This window comes from Podarcis liolepis (genome assembly GCF_965112155.1).
Source record: "Podarcis liolepis genome assembly, chromosome: 9".
NCBI lineage: Eukaryota > Metazoa > Chordata > Lepidosauria > Squamata > Lacertidae > Podarcis > Podarcis liolepis.
In genome coordinates this window covers 36565232-36587129 of record NC_139564.1, presented here as the reverse complement: position 1 = coordinate 36587129, position 21898 = coordinate 36565232, and the positions used below count along the sequence as shown (strand labels likewise).

Genomic DNA, 21898 nt, shown 5'->3' with positions numbered 1-21898 from the left:
CAGGAAGAAGCATCAGCTTCCTGGTTTTTTCAATATTGTGATTTTTTAAATACCCCCCACACAATATGTGATTAATTGCAAAGTCATTTTTTAAAAAACGGTTATCATGATTTGATCTAAAACCCGATATCAGACAATATTTATAGCACAGCCCTAGTAAAGGTAAAGGGACCCCTGACCATTAGGTCCAGTCGTGGCCGACTCTGGGGTTGCGGCGCTCATCTCTCTTTATTGGCCGAGGGAGCTGGCGTACAGCTTCCGGGTCATGTGGCCAGCATGACTAAGCCGCTTCTGGCGAACCAGAGCAGCGCACGAAAACGCTGTTTACCTTCCCGCCGGAGCGGTACCTATTTATCTACTTGCACTTGATGTGCTTTTGAACTGCTAGGTTGGCAGGAGCTGGGACCGAGCAACGGGAGATCACCCCATCGCAGGAATTCGAACCGTGACCTTCTGATCGGCAAGCCCTAGGCTCTAGCGCCACCCGCATCCCTAAGCACAGCCCTACCTATAAGTATATGTGTAGACATGCCTTCGCTGACATAAATTGTAGAAAATATATTGGTTTCAGTTGCAGTAAAGACTCTAAGACACAGTCTGTTGAAGAACAGTGGTATCCCATTTTACACACACATTTCTTGCGCAATACAGCGGATTTGAGTAATCATTTCTGGGTTCATTGCTTCTAGAAGAAAAATCTGTTTCCATGTCCATTAACTAGGACAGTTGATGGGATGGTATTTGGGGCAGTATCCCAGCACACAGTTCTTTTCTGCCATTTTCATGGGTGAACCGATGCGAATATGCACAAGAAAGAGTGGTGGGACATGTCAGATGGCATCTGCTGTTGTGTCACACCACACTCACTGGTGTGAATGAAAAGTAGCGTGACATGGTGGCAGATTGCTGAAAAAGCAATTACAGTTCTATAACATAGCAGGATAATATAGTGTGAAAGAAATGTTAGAAACTGGGCCAACAGTGCTAGCATTATAACCAGGAATACTAACACAATAATCCCCATATCTGAATGTACCCTAAGTCAGAAAAGATCACATGGCCAGATCTCCCTTTTTTCCTTCCATCATTTTGACACTGAAAAAACAACTATTAGCTGATCAAGTATTTAAGAGCACACCTGGTAGAGCAGGTTTAATGCTGACTTAGGCTTTCCTAATTATATCAAGCATTTCTAATTAGGTCTGGAGTGTAAGAACTGGAAGTCCTAAAGTGGAAATGGTTTTCACACTTCACAGCTTTCAGAAGTTTCTTGCAGGCTATCAGGTTCTCACAGACCTGGGCGAGGGATTCAGCTTGACAAAGGTTCATTCTTCTCTGACAGAGAGGTAAAGTTTCCTAACTGATGGTGTCAAACCATAAATTAAATAAAATAGTTCGCTTATTTAAGCTGAAGTAGAGTAGAAATGTTAGACATTAAGAAATTCAAAATCTAACTTCATAGACATGCGCCTACTTTTTTTATCCGTTTAAAATGATAGACAACAGTAAAATCACACTTTTGCAGCTGAAATGTTAAAAGCTGTCAAGGACATAACCAATATCTTAAATGTGTTGGTAGAATTGTGTATGGCACCCTCTCACTTCTTTAAAAAAGAAAGAAATCAGCTTCAGCCATTTGATTCTAATATGGATTTTAAGGCATCATGCATACAACTTATTAATACATTCAATAAGTAACAGAACTAGTTATTTAGGTCCATATTAAAATATCACCAAACTAAGGCATCACCAGTATTGCAGCAATAGCATTAACAGCCACAGAATTGTCAGGTTCGCTTTGGACGATCAAATCAGTAACATTAAGCTACAGCTGCAGTCAGTTTTCAGTTTTCTAAGCAGAAAAGGTCTGTGTTTGTGTAAAAACATGTATTTACACATACACATAGCCTCCCAATTGGGGCTTAAAAATGAACCAAGATTTTATATTCTCAAAAATGAGAGAACATATGTTTTTATTTTTTGTGCCTGTAGACTAGGATGCATCTTACAATCTGTCTTGCACCCTGAGAGGGAAATGCAATTTTGTCTGCAAATCTCCTCCAGCATTCCGTCTCAAGGTTGTTACTTTGCATATTTGGGTAACAACTAATACCACTTCCAGCTTTTCCTCCACCTCCACTTTGTCTATGCTGAAGTCTTACACAGTTGTTTAAAATCTTCTTTAGCTTGTCATTGTAATAATTCTTTGCCTTGTCTTAAATTATTTTATTTTATGAGCAGGCCCATGGATAAGTACATTTTTGTTGTTGATCCTGATGAAGATACTGCTCTGATGGGGATTTTGATGTACATTATTATTATTATTATTATTATTATTATTATTACTTCTCACAAAGAAAGATGGGCTAGCTAGAAAAATTATTGGAGGAAGTGAAGATCAAGGCAAAGACAAATCTGTTCCCTGCTCACCATCTTTCCTTCCTCCTCACCCATTCCAGATTTCTGTTTACTCACCTGTATGTCTGTCTCTTTTGGCTGTTAAATGATACAGCAGGTTGCCGCAGAGTGCAGACTGATGCTGTAGGCTTCTGTCTGCACTATCTTTTCTGGGACAGGGATATTGATATATATGTTATATATGTGTATATGACAGTTTTCTGAAATTTCAAAAAAAATAATATCTTGAAGTTGTTCCTCTTGGGGAGTAGAAAAAGTGAATATTTTCTTAACCCTTTATTGTTATTTCTTCCAAATATTCCTTCAGGCATTGGGACTAGAGACGGAACAGCAGAAAAGGATAAAGATTTCAAAGGAAAAGCCCAAAAACAGGTTCAGTTCAACCCAGGGCAGACAGTGGCTACCTGGAAAGTAAGAATAATAGTGGACAATGAATACGAGGAATCAGAGCTATTCCAGATTGTTTTGTCAGATCCAGTCATGGCTGCCCTGGAATTTCCAGAACAGGCAACGGTGGAAATTGTGGATCCAGGTGATGGTATGTGGTTTTTTCCTACTTTTTATTCCTGCTTTAATTTTCCTCCCCTATAAAGGCACTCCAATCCTGTCCCCATGGAATGGAATTCAGAATTGGATGACAATGGGTGGAAAACAATTGTCCCCTTCTGTTTGCAGAAGGGTTTTTGATGCAGTGGATGCCTCCACTAATGGGTGGTGGTGGGGGCACTTTTTGCCAACTCTCATTTCACTCTTCACCCTCAGCCTCTTCCACTCCTGAGAACTTGTTCCAGAGGGTTCTGGGGACCCTTCAGAGCAGCATGGAAAGTGGTGTAGGAAACCAGAGGGAGAGGATCAGTAATGGAACTCCTCGCTCCCTTTCTATTAGTAGAGACTTCCTGCTCAATCATACACTGTTCCATCAACAGAAGGATAGTAGTAGTAGTAGTAACAACAACAACAACAACAACTTATTACTTATATCCTGTCCATCTGGCCGGGCCTCCCCAGCCTCTCTGGGCGGCTCCCAACAGAATTTTAAAAACACGATAAAACATCAAACATTAAAAACTTACCTAAACAGAGCTGCCTTCAGATGTCTTCTAAAAGTCAAATAGTTTATTTTCTTGACATCTGGTGGGAGGGTGTTCCACAGGGCGGTCGCCACTATAGAGAAGGCCCTCTGCCTTGTTCCCTGTAACCTCACTTCTCACAATGAAGGAACCGCCAGAAGGTCCTCTGAGCTGGACCTCAGTGTCCGGGCTGGACGATGTGGGTGGAGACGCTCCTTCAGGTATACTATTTGCATAATAATACAATTAAATACCACCCAGTATAGACAGTAATGCTATCTACTTTAAATTATTTTACTTAGTATTTATTTGATCTCTCTCCCCCCCCCCCCCACATTCCACTCTTTTCCAGAATCTACTGTGTACATTCCTGGGCCAGAGTATAGAATAGAAGAAGATATTGGTGAGCTGCTAATTCCTGTCAGGAGATCTGGAGATGCTAGCCATGAATTAATGGTCATTTGTTCCACACATCAAGGTAAGGTGTTCCTTGCTACATTAGGCCTGCTGTTAGCGGTTTTCAGGGGGTGGCCTGCCCATAAGGCAAGGTGAAGCAGCTGCCTCAGGCAGCAGAAGCTAAGGAGGCAGTGCCCCTGTGGGCTCCACAGCACCTCTGTAACTGGTGGAGAAGCGGCGTCTGCAGCGGTGCCAAAAGATCTCATTAGATCTTTCTGGAAATCGCCACCACAGGTAAGGGACGCTTTGGCAGTGTGGGGCGGCACAGCAGCATGCTTCCATTTTGCCTCAGGCGGTAAAACATGACACACTGCCCCGATTATCATAGTTCTTCTACAGCCTAGGAATGACTTGTGACGTATTTGCATCATACAGCAGAATTTGCAATATGTGTGGCATGTTCAAAAATGTATCACATATATTCATCCTGGAATATAGTTAAAGCAGATACAAACATACATTAAGTGACTGGGCAGATTTGCTCTAAAATAATATTTTAATTTCGTTTGCTAGGAAATGCGATCCAGTTAAACCAACTAAACATATTCCCCCCTTTTTTCCTTTTATGTACAAGCTCTACGCTTCCTTTGATGGCAAACAAGTTAATAGGATCATAACAAGAACATAGTATCAGATGCCTAATGAGATAATTTATGTGGCAATATTAGGTAAATACATTAGGTTTCAGGTTTCCTTAAAATATTCAGATCAAATATCTTAGGTGCTTAGTTTCTTAAAAAATGTTTTACTACTTGTTATTGCAGCCCTGGACTCCTTTATGAGGAAAAGTGGGATAATAATTTAATAAAAAATAAATTCCCACAAGAATTATCTGTATATTTCACTCAAACTGCAGTCCTGCCCTTGCTTAAGGCCCACAGAACTCCATAGGATTTACTGCTGAGATAATAGGTTGGTCATGGGCTCAGCTACTCGTGTAGTTGTAAAATGACTTATAAAATAATTATTTTGAAAGTGAACTGCTTTATGCTAAGTACAAGTGATATAAAATATATGCAGAAACTTATGCTGGATGTTCAAGTATAATATTCTCTGGAAATTCGGGTTTGTTTTTTTTGCTTTTGTTCAGCTTATTCATATCTTTGTGGGAGAGCTGGTGGAAAATATATGCTAGGTGGTGTTTTTTTTTAATTCCTAGTTTCCTTATTAGGAAGCACTCCCTTTTGCATGGTGCACGTGCTGAAAGATTTATGCCCCTGTGGGTTAGACAGCTAGTCAAGTTGTTTCGGTGAAGCATGACAGCTGTTGGTCAGTTTCAGATGTTAAGTATGCTAGCACAGCTGTGGGATGTAATAGGAAGATGAAAGCATTTAAAAAAACAGGTCCATAGCCACTTTTTACAGAGATTAGATTGCTTTGCCATTGCAGACTTTTATGCTGGGGTTTCTTGGTGGCCTTTATAGAGATAGTGCTGAGAGTGTAAGCTTGCTGATTGATAGCAGGTCATGCAGGCTGCACACTTAGCGAGTAAATTCTGTTAAACTCAGTGAGGCTTACTTATGAGTAGACAGACAGGATTGCACTGGTGGTCTCCTTTTTATATTGCAATTTCTCTTGAAAAACAGTAGATTTCTAAACGTCACCGTGAGAGGAACTTGAAAGTCTGGACAACTCTTTGTTGGGTCAAGACCCTTCCGAAGGGTTACAAGAAGTTTTGCAAGGTTAAAACTACTACTTATTAATTATAGCTAATTTAATATTTATATGATTTAATAGTATTAAGAAATACAGTAGAATGCAGTATTTAGAGAATAGGTTTGAAAGCCATCAGTCGGGGAGGAAGGAAGTCACAGGCTTAAGCAGCCAAATGTTTTATTTACTTTTGTGTACTAGATGTTATGTATGGAAATATATGTAAAAAAACCAATAAAAATAATTATAAAAAAGACTCTTCCAAAACATATTGGAAGGGTTGTGCTGTCCCCTCCCCGCCCCCCGCCCCCGGCACCAATTTTGGATTCTGTGAAAGGAATGCAGTCAAAAAAGGAGTGGATCTTTTTATATGCTGTGTATATTGAGCTTGCATTACTTCTCTATAAATATCAGGATGACCCATTTAAGAATTTGTAACTGGGACTTTGAGACCAGTTCAAACTAGAGAAGTTGCACTTGAATCAATGGCACTTAATTCCAAGTACGCCTAAACTCATGTGCTTAGAAGTAATCTGCATTTATGTCTGAGCAAACAGGCACTGGGCTGCACTATCTGTGGGGCTGTATTCAGCAGAGCTGTTCCATTCATGCAAGGACTTCTGCTTGTGCAATGGAATCTCCCTTCTCTCTCCCTTCCATTGAGCACCCCACCCCCGAATCTGTGGTTTGGGTGCCCCTAGCCCTCCAGAGCAGATGTAGGGAGAGGTGCAAGGACAGGAGTCTGTGAAAGTGGAAGTCTTTGCACTAAAGGGATGACTTTGTTGGAGGCAATACAACCCAGTTTTTTTATTATAGTGGTACCTCGAGTTACATACGCTTCAGGTTACATATGCTTCAGGTTACAGACTCCGCTAACCCGGAAATAGTGCTTCAGGTTAAGAACTTTGCTTCAGGATGAGAACAGAAATTGTGCTCTGGCGGCACGGCGGCAGCAGGAGGCCCCATTAGCTAAAGTGGTGCTTCAGGTTAAGAACAGTTTCAGGTTAAGAATGGACCTCCGGAACGAATTAAGTACTTAACCCAAGGTACCACTGTAATCTATTTTCTATATATACTGTCTAATAATGAAAGTTATTTGGTTTTCTAACAGTGGAACAACTTGCATAAAAGTTAAAAGCATGAAACCCAAATATAGCATAAAACAACAGTACATGATAAAACCAACAGGACAGAGCTAATATCAGCAACAACAAAATCTTTGGTTTTTAAGTGCCTTAGTCTAAATTCTTTTTTAATTGGAAAGAAAACCCACTGCTTCAGATAAATTCCTTTCTTTGTATATTTGCCCTTTCTAGAGATAACCATTCTTCTTTACATTCCTGCCATTTCTTGCCCAACATTTTGTGCTCCCCAAATGCAAAAGATAAAAATTATGCCTCCACATAAGATTTGGGAATGAGGGTGGTTGAGGAATGGGAATTTTTTAAAGTACATGCTGCTCTTCAACAGATTGTAGGGAAAGTATCTTAGTTTATATGAGGCAGCTCCCCGGCCCCCACACCAAAGATAAGGACTAACTTCTAGATTAGGATTTGCTTATGGCCACATTCTCTTACAGTGAGCCAACGGGGGCAGGGTGGGTGGGGAGAGCAGATGAAGCACCTTCCATTGGAGCTCAGAGAAAAGCAAAAGTTTCTTTTATTATTATAACAGAAGTATATTTATGTCACAGCTATAATGAGGCTTGAAGTTTCTCCCCTCATTGTCAGTGTAAGAAGCATTTGAAGTCTGTGTCACAGTGGCACATTTAATTCCCTTGTACCCCATTGGAAACTGCCTCGTGACACTTGAGAGGAGACAGTTTCTCATGTAGTGCAGGGGAGCTTCTAATTAAAAATAAATAAAAATGAGTCTGTGAGAGAGTACACCTGAGATGCCTTTGTCACCTAGGGTTTTCGTATAGGGCAGAAGTGATGTTGACTTCATTCTCACCAAGGTTAGAAACTTGTATCTTGGCTCTGCCACTTCAGATTCCAAGCGGGAGCTCAAATGATAGAATGTTCTTCCATGGTTTCCACACGTGTGCCCACCCTGCCCAAATACTGTGAGTGGCATTGAACTAAATAATTCCAAAAGGAGAATGGATTCTGCTTATGCAAGGAAATTATCTCCTGCCATCACACATGTTGTCCCCCCAAATCACTGGATTTTCTCCAGAGGGTTGGAGGAGCCCCCATAACAGATTTAGAGGGAAGAGAGATGAGGAGAACATTCTATTACACGAGGGTGGAGGTACTTACTTGGTCTGAGGTGGGTTTGCACTTTCCCTGAAAGTCCAGGTTCACAGCTTGGGTATGATTTCGGACATGGTGCCAACTGGGGAAGCGCAGGTGGCATCTAGGAGTGCTTTCTGCCATCTTCAACTGTGTGCCAGCCGTGACCCTATCTGGAGATGTTGAACCTTGCTTCTGTTGTAAGTGCTCCAGTGACTTCCAGGCTATACTTCTGTTACGCATTGTATGTCAGGCCACCTATGAAGATAATTTGGAAATTTCAGCTAGTGGAGAATTCTGCCACTTGCCTACTGGTTTGAGCGCAGCAGGCAGAGTATGTTACACAAGTAGTGAGCCAGCTGCGCCAGTTGTCAGTACGTTTTCAGGCCTAATTCAAAGTGTAGATGAAGACCGTTAAAGCCCTAAATGGTTTAGGACCAACTTACTTTTAAGAACTACCTTCAACTATATCATGCTGTCCATACCTTAAGATGTGCTTCTGCAACCCTGTTGAGATGCCTGCCTTTTAAATTACAATTAGGTTGGTGTGTAATGAAATTGAGCCTTTTCAGTGGTGCTCCCCAAATAGGTTCATTTAGCTTGGATGGAAATGGCTATTTTAAGTTATTTTATTGGATACAGTATTTTAATGGTTTTATTTTTGAATTTTTGTGGATTTGTATTGTATGCAGTTTTAAACTGCATGAGGGGCATGCTTTGCCTAAAGAGTGGTCTAACAGCCTGTTAAACAAATAGATGAGCAAACACCCATAAATAGCTTTTACAGTAATAATGCATTCATCCATTTCCAACATCACATGTAGTTTTTGACCCTCATTAGTGATGAGGCTCTATTTTTTTCTACCAAGGAAGTCCTCTACCAGCTGATCAGCTTGGGAGAGCCACATCCTGCATGGTCTGGGAGCATGAAAATGGAAGTGAAGTATTGGGTTCCCTGCATTTGGGATTCCCAAAGTTTTCTTTTTTAAGTCTTTTGCTTCTGTGTTGCCTGTCTTAGTTTGACTGCTATAGTCCCCCCCCCCTTTTTCCCTTTTCTTAAAAAAAAAATAACCTTAGTGCCTTGCAGGAATCTTTTTGAAAGTCAAGAATTCAAAGGTCATATGTTATTTAATCAGTTAGTTATTACAGAGCCTTAATGCCATTTGCTCTTCCCATACTCCACCTTTTGTTGTTTACTGGCGCACGGAAAATCTTCAAGGGTGGCTTGGAATTTTGCAGCCTTATAAGCTGCCAACATTCTCTGGCTTTAACAAAACTAAGCATTTTGCTACCACACATTTGTGCAGTGATCCTAATTGTTGCTCTATACTCCCAGTTCCTAAGTAAAATGAGTCAGAAGCCCCAAAGACCCACTTTGGACAGCACAACACACTCTATCTTCAAACAGGCTAGAATGGCTTCACTTGAGGATATCATGTCACTTGAGCATATATGATGACCTTATTTGACCAATCCTCTATTTTGGGTATGATATAAACTGCAGTTTGAGATTTGAATATCAGTCTCTTTGTACAGGGCTCAAACTATAATTCAGGAATATTGCATGTACTGGAAATATATATTTAAAGTATTAACATTTCAAACTTCAGAAACGAGCATATTTAATGTTCTGAAATACATTTTATTTTAAGCAAACTGTTTGTGAAAGATATACCGTATTTTTCGCTCTATAAGACGCACCAGACCACAAGACGCACCTAGTTTTTGGAGGAGGAAAACAAGAAAAAAATATTCTGAAAGTCAGAAGCCAGAACAGCAAGAGGGATCGCTACGCAGTGAAAACAGCAATCCCTCTTGCTCTTCTGGCTTCTGTGATAGCTGCGCAGCCTGCATTCGCTCCATAAGACGCACACACATTTCCCCTTACTTTTTAGGAGAAAAAAAGTGAGTCTTATAGAGCAAAAAATACGGTATTTAAAATAACTTTTATCCCTCTTACTGAGTGGAAAAACTAAATACCAATACCAGAGTCAATAAAATATCAAGCTGTAAAATCCAGCTTAAAACTGAAAAATTGATGAGATAACAGCAGAGTAGCCATCCTAATAAATTTCCAGCAGAGTAAAGCAGTTTTGGTTTGGCACCTAAAATATAAGATGCAAATATTTCTGTGCAGGGTGTCCCTACTGCTCAGAGATCAATATCCTCAGTAACAGGCCCCAGGGTGGGGCAGCAGGGCTTACCTGACCCACAGTCACCTGTGTTGCTGCTGCATACTGGGATAGAGGGAGACCGGGGAGGTCTGTGTGTTGAACATGCACCAACAGAGCCAATTCTCTCCTACTAGTGCATTTGCCCCATCCCAGCCTCACCACTGCCTCCCTGCTCCCCCATTTCATCCTAGTATGCAGCAGTGATGCAGGCAACTGGCTGTGAGGTGATCAGCACTGTCCCAGCCCATTATGCTGGATTGAGGTGACTGTCTTGTTTGGTGCGCACCGACCCCTTTCCCTCTCCAGGCTTCAGGAGAGCCCCACCGCCAGCCCCACAAGCTCGGGGGACAGCGGGGAGGCGCATCACGCCTTTCCCGCTGTCCCCCGACTTGGTTAGAAGGCTGGCAGAGGGCTTCCCCCTCCTCCAGCCCCGCAAGATCCCAGAGTGATGCCAAAGCTGCACGCAGCTTCGGCATGGCTCTGGGTCCTGTTCTGGGGGCTGGTGTCGGGGGAAGCCCGAGCTCCCCCAGCCCCGCGCCTGGGGGAAAAAAATAATTCCCCCCCTTTATTTCCCCCCCAAAATCTAGGTGCATCCTATGGGCCGGTGTGTCCTACAGGGCGAAAAATACGGTAAATGGCTTGTGAAAACCCTCTAGATTTTTGTCTTTGGCTGTCTACATATCATACATTTAAAACACATTTCAATGTGCTTTAGAAGTATGATGAGGGGGATGGGGAAGGTTTATTTTTTTTCCTTATCAAGGTACTACATTGTGTACCACATACACAGATTTCTAGCTTTTACAATGAATTTAATTCTGTTACAACAAATATTTGAATCTTGCTACATGTGGCTGCTTCCGGGGAAAGTTGAAATGTGTATATAATAGTATACACAAACACTTTCGATTGTACCTCTGCAGCTTCACTGACAGTAAGCATAATGTGACTTGGTAGAGCAGTGGTGCATGTAAAAAAGTATTTCAAAGACTAATATATCTTTCCTCAAGATAATGATAATTTTGGTAAAGCCAGTTCATTTGCTATTGTGGCTATTAATTTGAAGCTATTAAGACATACAGCAAGCAGTGACAAGAAAATCGTTTATGTTGTTCAAACTATGAACCTTTTAGTGAAAAACTACAGTTGATCTCGTACACAGATTGATTTTGTTATACAGTACTGTGCTACACACAGCCAGATTTTCTGGTGGGGAGAGGTGTTCATAGCAAATTTAATGCATACCTTAAAAGATAAATGGTAACTAGTGCAGAATTTGACTGCTTTCCCTATTGCAATTTTTGTCCTTGTGACTGATCCTGCCTGTAATTTCAGTGAGTGTAATTTCTAACTTGGAAAAGAACATGTTTGAGTTGTAAGAATTTCAACATTCGTAGTTGCAGAGGAAAAACTGACTGTCACCTGATGAATGTTTGGAAACCAAAAGAAGAACAGAGAAACCCTTCTATGATTAAGAGCCCTTCTTATGGTTAATTCCATGAGACCAGGCATCTACTGTAGCCATATTTTCCTGCAAACATTGTTTGTTAGGAGCAAGGAAAGTGGTAAAACTATGGAAAAGGCTCCACAGTTTGCAAATGCAAGAAATCCCAAGTTTACCTCTGCCCAAGGGTAGAGGGAACAAAGATGAGAAGGATAGTGGCTGGCCCTTTCAAAGGTTTCCACCACCCTGCTGCTTTGTGAGAGCCCAGTAAGCCACATGATATGTAGTTGCCCTCACAAGAGCTCGTGAGAAGCTCCTCCCCATTCCCAGTCCATGGCGGCCACTGGTCTGGGCAGTGTTGATAAGCTTGCTGAGTCACAGGAAACTTTGAATGGTTTCTTACCATCACATGATCCCTGAAACCAGCAAAAGAGGTTGCTTGGGGGATGAACCACAGCTGTGGAGAACAGGAAACTGGCACATTACGAAAAGTCATGATCATGTCATTCATATTGTTAAGCAGAGAGAATGAGGGTTTTTTAAGGCTCATAACTGGTGGGGTTTTTATTTTATAGAAAAAACTGAAGATTGGAGTTTGAAGGGAAAGTATGATTTAATATTCTGCTTCTCCAAGTTATTGTCCTCATCATTCTAATGCTTTTCATTCCTTTGCCACCCCCTTTTTTAGGATCTGCCACAGGCACGATTCCCTCCACTGTCTTGTCTTACTCAGACTACATTTCTCGTCCTGAAGACCATACTAGCCTCATTCGCTTTGACAAGGATGAGACGGAGAAAACCTGCCGTGTCATCATTATTGATGATTCGCTTTATGAGGAAGATGAAACTTTCAACGTCACATTAAGTATGCCAATGGGCGGACAAATTGGAACGGAATTCCCCAGCACCAAAGTAACCATTTTAGCTGACAGAGATGATGGTGAGTAGAAAGGTCCACATCAGAGACCTGCTTCATCAAACTTTATGGTACGAAATGCATTTTTCACGTTTTTCTTATTTTAGCTAGATATATTATGATCAAGATTGAGGCCCTAGTCAAGTATCTCAGTAAGCTGTTCCTTGTTCCTGAATAACCCCCTGCTTCCTCTTAGAAGTAGGTTATGGTAAAAATGTATTAGCGGCTACTTCTTAAGTTAATAATGGGCTTTTAAAAAGCATTGTTATATAAGTTCTAAACATTCCACCTAGAAAATTCTGCATTTTAGATAGAATTATATGTCCTATATGTTATATTCTGTGGAAACAAAATGGGTTAGATCTGGATTGTGAGTTGAACCTAAGGCCTTATTGGAAGCAGCGTGAAATGATAGTCATGATTTCAGTTCCCATTCAGAAGAATGGGACATATGTGCAACTAACCTCGACTGAATCCAACCCAATGATAACAATATGTTGCCAGAACTTGTTGCTTTTTAATTTGGATTTCTGTAATGTTGCAGCTGTGCACACTTATGGAAGTAAGCACCCTTCATCATTTCTATATTCCGCTTACTTCAAAGCAGCTGCACTGAAGATCAGGTTATAAGAATCCTTTTTTCCCCTAGTACAAAATGAAATTTCCAGACAGCTCCTGTCTGAGACGCATTTACAATTGGTTGGCTTTAGGGTTCTGTGAGTGGCAGAAAGGGGGGGCGGGGGGAGGACAGCTTTTGCTAACTCCTCCTTCCCCATGCAATGACTTGTGGCCCCTGAAAAGTTGTTTGTAGATAGCGCAAGAGGAGGGAGGAATTAATGGCAGTTGCCTCCTCCCTCCTTTCTTCAGCATAGGCTTCTGCTGGATCCCAGCATGGGAGGAACCCTGAATCCAACACAATAAGTCGTGTGAACCCCGAGCTGATGTTTGTTTTAAAAGATGAGAGGTACGTTCATGTCTGTGCAGTGTCGATTAAAAAATGCAAATTTATGCAGGTTAAAAAGTTGGTCAGTGTGCCATAATGCCAGAGGTTTGTAAGAACACAGAACTGGTTCTCGTTATGAAAGAAGGCTTTTAAATTCAGGTCTTTACAAAACAACGAGTTAATCCTTTTTCATTATCAACACTCTGAGCAGGCTTTGTGTAATATCTAATGTGTAAGATCAGGAACAGTGCATTTATTCTTTTAATAGGTGTGAGTATACATCAGTTCTCCTCATTCCCCCCCCCCCCCGAGACTCTCAGCAGTGCCCATTAAATGATGGGCGCTTAACTTCCTTGAACAATAAATATTTTGAGACCGACTTTCTCTGTGCAAATATCAAAACCTACCACTTGGTTTTAAATGACATTCTGGTGTTAATTCAAACTAGAAAACAACTTTTTGATCAAATGCCGATTGCATACTCTCCAGAAATTCAAGGACTTGGGACAGATACTAGCAAACAAATAGGCTGAAAGACAATATTTTTGTTTCCTCAGCGGAGAAAGGAAGAGAATGGCCCAGAGAAATCCCCAGTGAGTGGAGTTAATCAAGCCATAATGGCCTTTTAACTAGACAGAACTTGTCCAAAGGCCATTATATTTTCCACTTGCATTGCATCCCTGCTTCTTTATCCTATTTTGCTTAACAGGAAAGCAGAATAAAGAGGGAATTAAGCCATTGTGAAAAGAAGAGAATTACTTTCTTTCCCAGACTTTGAAGGCCAGGGTTTCCTTGACTTCCTGAAAAGTCCACTTGGCAACAACGGATGAAGCAGCTTCCCATGCTGTGTACTTGTCTCAAAACTAACGACATTAATGGGCACAATAACTAATGTTCCGCAGTGTGTTTCTTATCTCAACTTGAATTGGCGTCAGGATAGTCTGCTTGTCTGACTTCAGCATAGAGCTGTCTGTCTTCTGTTTCATTTGTGCACAGTATTAAGCATGTAAGTAGTTCAGCTGACCAGTTGTGGGTTTCAGTGCTTTGCTTAGAGTGAGGTGACTGTTAAAAGCGCTTACAAGTGTTTTATGGATTACTGTATTCTTAAAAAAACCTATTTGGCATGTAGGATTTTCTTTGGAGAGGAATCTTCTGAGTGCAGGCAGTTGCAGGGGAACTCCAGCAGTTCTGAGCCATGTTGGACAAACATGAAAAAGCTTCTTTCATTTTGTAGTGTGGAACTACATGAGTGCATTGGAGAGGGAGAATGAAGACAATAGAACAGAAAATAAATTCGGTAATAGACTAACAAGGATTGAGGACATATTGCTGCTATAGAGAAAATGTTGAAATAATAGGTAAGCAATATAGAAGACAAAAGGTTAAAAACAACAGAAGCTAAAACAGGAAAATTTAGATGAGACCTTCGGGCTGCTTGAAAAAAATCTTATATGGGAAAAGGAACAGAGGATAAGGTTATGGTACAAAACTAGGAAATGATATTTGGATTAGAAGTATGGAAAGTGGCAATATGCTAGCATACTTGATTTGCTTACGTATTGTGTTAGACTGAACGCAAATGAAGATATCAAGACTGACAAAACTAACAGAAGGTTTGGAAATAGGAAGTAACCCAAATATATAGTAATAACATTTCAGAAATGGATATCAAAGCATAGAGTAGCAGTAGCCCTTTTTATTATCCAAAACTTGCAGCAAAAGGTTTATCTGTACTTATTGTACCTTTCCCACATCACATTTTCTTTAAAAGGAAAAAACTTCGATTTTTTATTCTTACTTTTACTTATGGTAAGAGTTGTTAGATAGATCTTTCAAGTAAAGGACTTCATGAAGGGTACATTTTCACTGCTAAAAAAAGATGTGAAGATTAGTCTCTTCACACACAAAGTAACAGAGAGATTAGTTAGAAATGCAGATAAGTGGAGGAGGGGAAAATTAATAGTGGCAGAAGATTTTAATGAGTGATAAATGAAAAATTAGACAAATCAAATTAGTATTCAAGTTGTGCACATCTTCCTAAGGTGTTCCAACATTTCCAGCTAAGAAATGACATGTATTTGGCAAATCTTAAATGAAGATTAAATTAATTATGCATACTATTCATGCCACTATAATCCATACTAGAAAGTAGGTTTTTTTTCTCCACTTGCATATTATTTCAAACATAAAAACAGCAAAGATTGGGAATAAGATTTATGTCAACTATATAGTAATCAAAGGAATGAGTCTGGAAACCGAAGAGGTTTTTGTTTTCTTTTGTTAAAAAAGGGCAAATGCAGATTGAATAATAATGTTACAAAATAGAGATGTTATAAATTAATAGTTAAATATATAGATACTTTATGTTGTAGAGGAAGTAAGGCTGCCCACTTTCTCCTTGGGTACTTAATTGCAATTCTTAGTTTGCACATCTTTCTAAGCCATGGTTTAGTGACACATGAAGAAGTCACAGCATGCCTTGGAGCCTCGTGCAGTTGGGAGAAGCCTTAAGCAGCTTTCTTCTTCCTCTGAATCTCAACTTGAAATGTCATCAGGAGAAGGGATCTTGGCTTGAAACAAACTCTGGTCACTTTCAAAACTTCAAACCGTGGTTTCTGAAACTGGCTTGTTTGTTGTGAACCGCAATCCCTGACCTGAACAACACAACAAGCCAACTTTAAAAGTGAAACTTAAAACTGCCAAAGTCCTCCTCCTCACTGTGCATGGGTGGGGACATGAGCCCTGAAGTCATGTCAGGTCAATCCCTGCTTGTGCACATCTTGTTAAACATAGTTTAGTGTGGGCTGCAAATTAGTCTTGCATGTCAGTGTTGAAAACAGAGGGAAAATAATTTAAATTGGATAATTAAGTTGGAAAACTGAACAACAGAATATAGTTATCAGCTTGACAGATTAGGCGGTGTTAGAAAAGAGAGCAGAACTTTGGATAAGGAAAAAATTATCTCATGGCAATGTTCATAGATAAATACAGAAATTTATCATAAAGTATTTATCAAAGATTTTTTTGTGGCGGTGGCATTTTACAAATCCATTATGATGAGATTTGTGCACAGATATTGTCAGTAAAATAAACTTTGAGTGTTTAAAGCAGTATAAATATACATTCCACTACAGGTATTATTTACAAAGTTCACTGCAGTTTTCTTCTTTGTGTTAGAGTCAAGTCCAGCCTTTGTTGACCTGGTTCCATGCTGTTGGGGGCTGATGAGAGTAGGTACCAGGTTGACAAAAACTGGCTGGCACAAGGAGGAGCAATGAATGAACATTGTAAATTACCTTTTCATTATTGAGGCAGGCCAGGTTTAAATACCCCAGAAGTGGACTAGAGTGAAACCTTTTGGCTCAGTTGGGACTGCCCCCTGGGTAGAGCCCTGCATCCAGCCTGGCTGTGATTGGCCAGATGTTGGACAGGCTAGCATCCACTTCCCAGGCCAGCGTGAGGCCAGTTTGGAGCCTGGGAAAACACCTTCTGCCATGTTCCACACTGGATCATGATGCGAAGCAGGCACCATCTCACAAAGGCACCAGACCTTGAAGGTAAGTAAATTGCCTTTTCATTATTTGTATATTTTAAAAACTGTATTTGCTTATAAAATTATTTTTAAAATATCCACTGTAAAATATTTGTGCTGCGTCATGTTAGTGAAATCTACAAAACTGTGTATGGCTTGATCTTTTTCTGGGCGTATTAGTTCTGCGACAGAAATAAATAAATTCAACTGTTGTCACCTAACTAATGTTCTAAGGTTTATTGAAGGAGAGAAAGCTATAGAACTGCATTTATTTCCATATGGTGTCTGAGTGGTGGCTGAGGGAGAGAGAAAAATTGTTCTGAGAGAAGACAATACTGTAATTCAGAGAGATCACTATCTGATACCCATCTGTCATTCACTCAACAATAAAGTAATTATACATAGTATTTCCTTTCTGTAAATCTGGTATTAGAGCTTGAAAGAGATAATATTAAGTGGTAAAAAAACCCCAACCTTGAATAAAAACTAAATTTAAAGTGAAGATTAAAATGCTTGGAATATCATGTTTCTTTGCTCTATCTGGGAAGGAAAACAGTATATTTGGATCTGATGGACCTTGACATCTAAGTAGGAAATCATATGGAAATTCAGATGTGAGATCTCTATCCATTATTAACACCGGATTGTTAAGCTGGGCTGTTCAGTATTGCCACTGATCCTATTATGCCATTTCAATGCGTTTCAAATTGAGGCCAGCTGAATGCAGGGAAAGGAGCTCTGAACAATGGCAGCAGTCGCTCCCAAGATCCCAAAATTTATCCTGTTTCCCAAGCATCTAATGCCTCCTTATGGGGATCAACACAGAAGTGAGAAATGGCTGCCTGCACACACCGTACATTTAACTCTCACACCCCTGAAACTGGGGAACCATAATTGGTTAAGGTTGCTGGGAACAGAAGCCCTGTGAGGAATAAAATACAATCTCCCCCCTCCCCTTTAGGATTTTTGTTCAAACAATTTTTTGTACTTCTTCAAACTTTAGACCATCATGATACTTTCCTCTTTCATGTGGGTGATGATGTTTGAGCTGCATGAAGACGCACACTTGGAAAATGTGTTTGCTATTGGTATACATAGCATGGCATTGGTTTTTTAAGTTAGGGAGCACTCTTTTAAGTCCTAGTTTCTTTGAGTTTTGATGTTGTCTTTCATTTTGACAATGTGCAGCAACACACACTGTGGGGCATTAGACTGCGGAAAGACCTGGATTCCGGGACTCTGGGAGCGATGTGCTGCCAACCTGCTCTCCTGGACGGATCTCAGGGGAAGTCACTTTTGTGTGTTCACAGCAGAAACTGGCTCTGCATTGTGAAGGTTAACAGGAAATCAGTGATATTACAAACAAACTACAATTGTTACTCCTTTTTTGTTTTCTTAAAGTCATGAATATACATTTGATTTTATAAATGCACGTGCAATGTTTTCTAAACATTTCTAAAGTATCAAGAATAATCAGAACAGGCTGCTGAATCATGATTCATTGCACCCCATTCTCAAAGGTGATGGAAATCTGGGCTTGACCTGCAGGAGGGGAAAGCACACAGCAAGTTTTATTCCTTTGTACAATATGCACCATTTAGCTTCTCCCACCCACCCCTTCCCCAGCCTAATGGGTATATTGCAGGACAAGAGCCTAAAAAACTGGTCAGGAAACCATGAGTATCAATTGTATGCGCTGTATGCAAGGATCTCCATTCATCCCTGATGAACAGTTGATGGGGCCAGAAAGCAGAGTAAGCTACAGGTGTCTAGGCTAAAGTCAATACAGGCATACCTCAGATATATTGTGAGTTCGCTTCATGCCACCACAATAAAGCAAATAATGCAATAAAGCGAGTAACACATTTTTGTTTGTTTGTTTCCCATTGCATATCAAAGTTATGTTTACATTATACTGTGGTCTATTAAATGTGCAATAGCATTACATTTTACAAAAACAATGTACATGGCTTAATTTTAAAAATGCTAACCATCACCTGAGCCTTCAGCAAGTCATAATCTTTCTTCTGATGCAGGGTCTTGCCTGCAGCTGCACCCATGTCCTTGTAAGGTGCAGCAGGAGTTGCTTTGCAGCAGGGACAGGTTCCTGCATCCTTGTCTCCAAGTCCTTCAGTTTGTGTGTTTTTTAAAACAAAACAAAACAAAACCCCGCAATATTTTTGAAGAGCAGTAAAGTAGTGTGAAATAAAATGAGGTATAAATACTTGATCCAACTGGAGTTCTGCGTATTGGTGATGCAGATTCATGCTATTGCAAGGACAGCAAACCAAAGGTTCTGTCAGTATATTCATGTATGTTCCACATTAAATTCTTTTAAGTAAGACATGTGCTTGATAAAGGAAATGCTTAAATTGAATTTCAAAAGGTAATCGGTGACCTGTTGATCTGTAACATCACAGGTGCCAGCTGTTGATGATTCCTTTTTTAAAAAAGCTTCATAAACAGGTAGTCAAGACAAAAAGCCAATCCTTTGATCTTGGTTTTCTAGATACGGCTGAATAATATGGCATTTGCAGCAAGCCCTTGATCATACACTAGTAGTAAACTGTGGGTTCTGTGTTATTTTCTTGTTCTTCAGAAGCATGCCTTCTGATCATGTGTAGCTGAACAAAGGATCCAGTTGTACGGTAATGAGCTTTGAAGACAGAGATGCAAACAACTTGTGATTTTATAAGGAAGCGGAAATCTTACCATGGTTCTCTACTAGAGGAATGTTTAAGTGGCATGGCAGGTAGAACAGGTTTCGGGTCCAGTGCTTGTTTTTAAATAATCAAGGGAACAACAAGGTTATCCAGATAGCCTGAGTAAACACAGTAAAGTCTTCTTTGAGGAAAACAGAAATAGATTTTAAATTAACGGTTGGCTCAAAAGATTTCACTGCCATCAAAAAAAAGTGTTGAGTTAGCTTAAGAAACTGTATGTATTTGTGGATGATACTAAGTAAATAAAAGGATTTTAGGGGAAAGGCATTACCTTCTTTGTTATAGTTGCTGCTTCATTAGCTCACATATTTCAGAGCAATGTAACTTTTTCAATTTTTTTTCTTTTTAATTTACAAACATTGTTATCTGCTGATAAATTTCCTCATAAAGAAACGTTTGAAAATGTGTTTAAAATAGCTTGTTTTTAAATTTAAAATGAAACATTGTATATTTATAACAGCATACTGTATAAGGTAAAGGTAAAGGGACCCCTGACCATTAGGTCCAGTTGTGGCCGACTCTGGGGTTGCAGCGCTCATCTTGCTTTATTGGCCGAGGGAGCCAGCCTACAGCATCCGGGTCATGTGGCCAGCATGACTAAGCTGCTTCTGGCGAGCCAGAGTAGCACACGGAAACATATAAACAGTATCAAATCTTGCATAGGGATAATGTTTCTGATTCCATAAAGGGATTCCCTTCTAACTAAGGTGGAATCTAGAAACATATAAAAAACGCTGTAAATTTTTTTAAAATAAAGTTTTGAGAAATATATTCAATTTGCCATAGCTCACCATCACCATCTAGTGTCACATTTGTATAATGCACTTTGCAACACACTTAAAATGTTTCATTTGTAGCTGTATAGCAAGAGTCCCAAGCTTTGCTAGAGGCAGAGGAGAAGAGTGAGTTCTAAATTACAAAAGCAACCTCAGTCTGTTGGTCTCTGCTCCTTCTAACACCATTTCTGCTATTGGATGTGTGCTCATTAAGGCATTAGTGGCAATTGTTTCACAATCTGGCCACCTACTTAAGGAAATTGTTGAGTGAGAAAAGTCTTTAAAGGCTCTTATTATTTATCCTATTTGCTGTGGACTTTCTTTGAAAGATTGTTCTAGAGATACCATGGGCAGAATAAGTTCATGTGGAATATTTCACTGCCATAAGAAAAATGACTTCATTGTTAGTGGACTACCTTATTGTAAAAATTTCCTGGCTTTATTTATTTTGCATTATTGGCTTTTCTTGGTAGAGATGGAAAATGAAGAACAAGAAAAGCACCTATTTTCTCTTCTGAGTGGGGTGTAGCTCTAGCTACAAGGGTTGTTGTCTTGCCAAGAGAGCAGAGGAGATATGTTAGATAGGCCTCTGTTCTCTTCCAGTTATTAGTGGGTTCCGCCTCAAAGCTTGCTGGCAGTGTGTTTAGGTCCATCTAGCAAGAGTGGATTATATTTCAGAGACAAGTGATTAAATCCCTGTAATAACTGAGGCGTGACTAGGGTCATGTTCTGAAGGCCTCCAGTCATGTCTGTTTAGTAGTCTCCTAATTAATTTTTGTATGAATGGGAAGAGTAACTGTATTTAATTAAAATGTTGAGGATGCTATATAATGGCTCCTGCGCTGCTCTTTTTAGTTTCTGTGCACAAACTGTACACTGAGGCATGCACATTTTGTGCTTAATTCATTAAGCAACAGGAACTGTTACTGTTGAGCCGCCATTGTTTTCTAGTGGTCCTTACAGTGGGCGTCCCAGGACAGCCCCACTAAAAGGAATAGAAGTTGCACCAGTGGCAGTGCTGTGGTGGACATACAGTATATACAAAACAAAAGAAACTGGGGTTTCCCCCCGGCATCATGATGTCTTGACCACGCTTGCAAGGTTGGCTGGTCATCTGTCATGTATGATCTAATTGAGATTCCTACATTGCAGGAAGTTAGACTTGCATGGCCCTCAGGGTCCCTTCAAACTCTACACTTCTATGATTTTGTGCTTCTTCTACTATATCCTATTATGGCTTGGGCTCTCGTGATTGGCACACCACAGGGGGTGGGGGTTGAAAATAGGGGGTTGTACTCATAAGCTTTAGATATTATGTGCAGGTGCTTCGTTACAGTTACACTAATGCAAATGCTGGGAGGGAGTTGCCCTTTGGGAGAATGATCTGAGAGTGAGATCAGGATCTGGCCCTGTGCCCACAAATATTTATATAAATATATTTATTCTGAAACGTATTTATGGCATGGATCTTAATTGCCGAGGGCTGCACAAATGAAAATATGTGCAACATAAATATCTCACGGCATATGTGCATAGCAACAGAAACACAGACATTTATA

General features: G+C 40.2%; 1 protein-coding gene across 2 annotated transcripts in view; it reads left to right on the top strand.

Annotated features, from left to right (window-relative positions):
• Positions 1 to 21898, top strand: part of FREM3 (FRAS1 related extracellular matrix 3) — a 79313-nt gene that overhangs the window by 33859 nt on the left and 23556 nt on the right. For both annotated transcript variants that reach the window (XM_083519843.1, XM_083519844.1), the window contains exons 4-6: positions 2726 to 2956; positions 3841 to 3966; positions 12138 to 12389. In XM_083519843.1, the coding sequence (XP_083375969.1) occupies positions 2726 to 2956; positions 3841 to 3966; positions 12138 to 12389 (609 nt within the window). The remainder of the gene's footprint in view (positions 1 to 2725; positions 2957 to 3840; positions 3967 to 12137; positions 12390 to 21898) is intronic.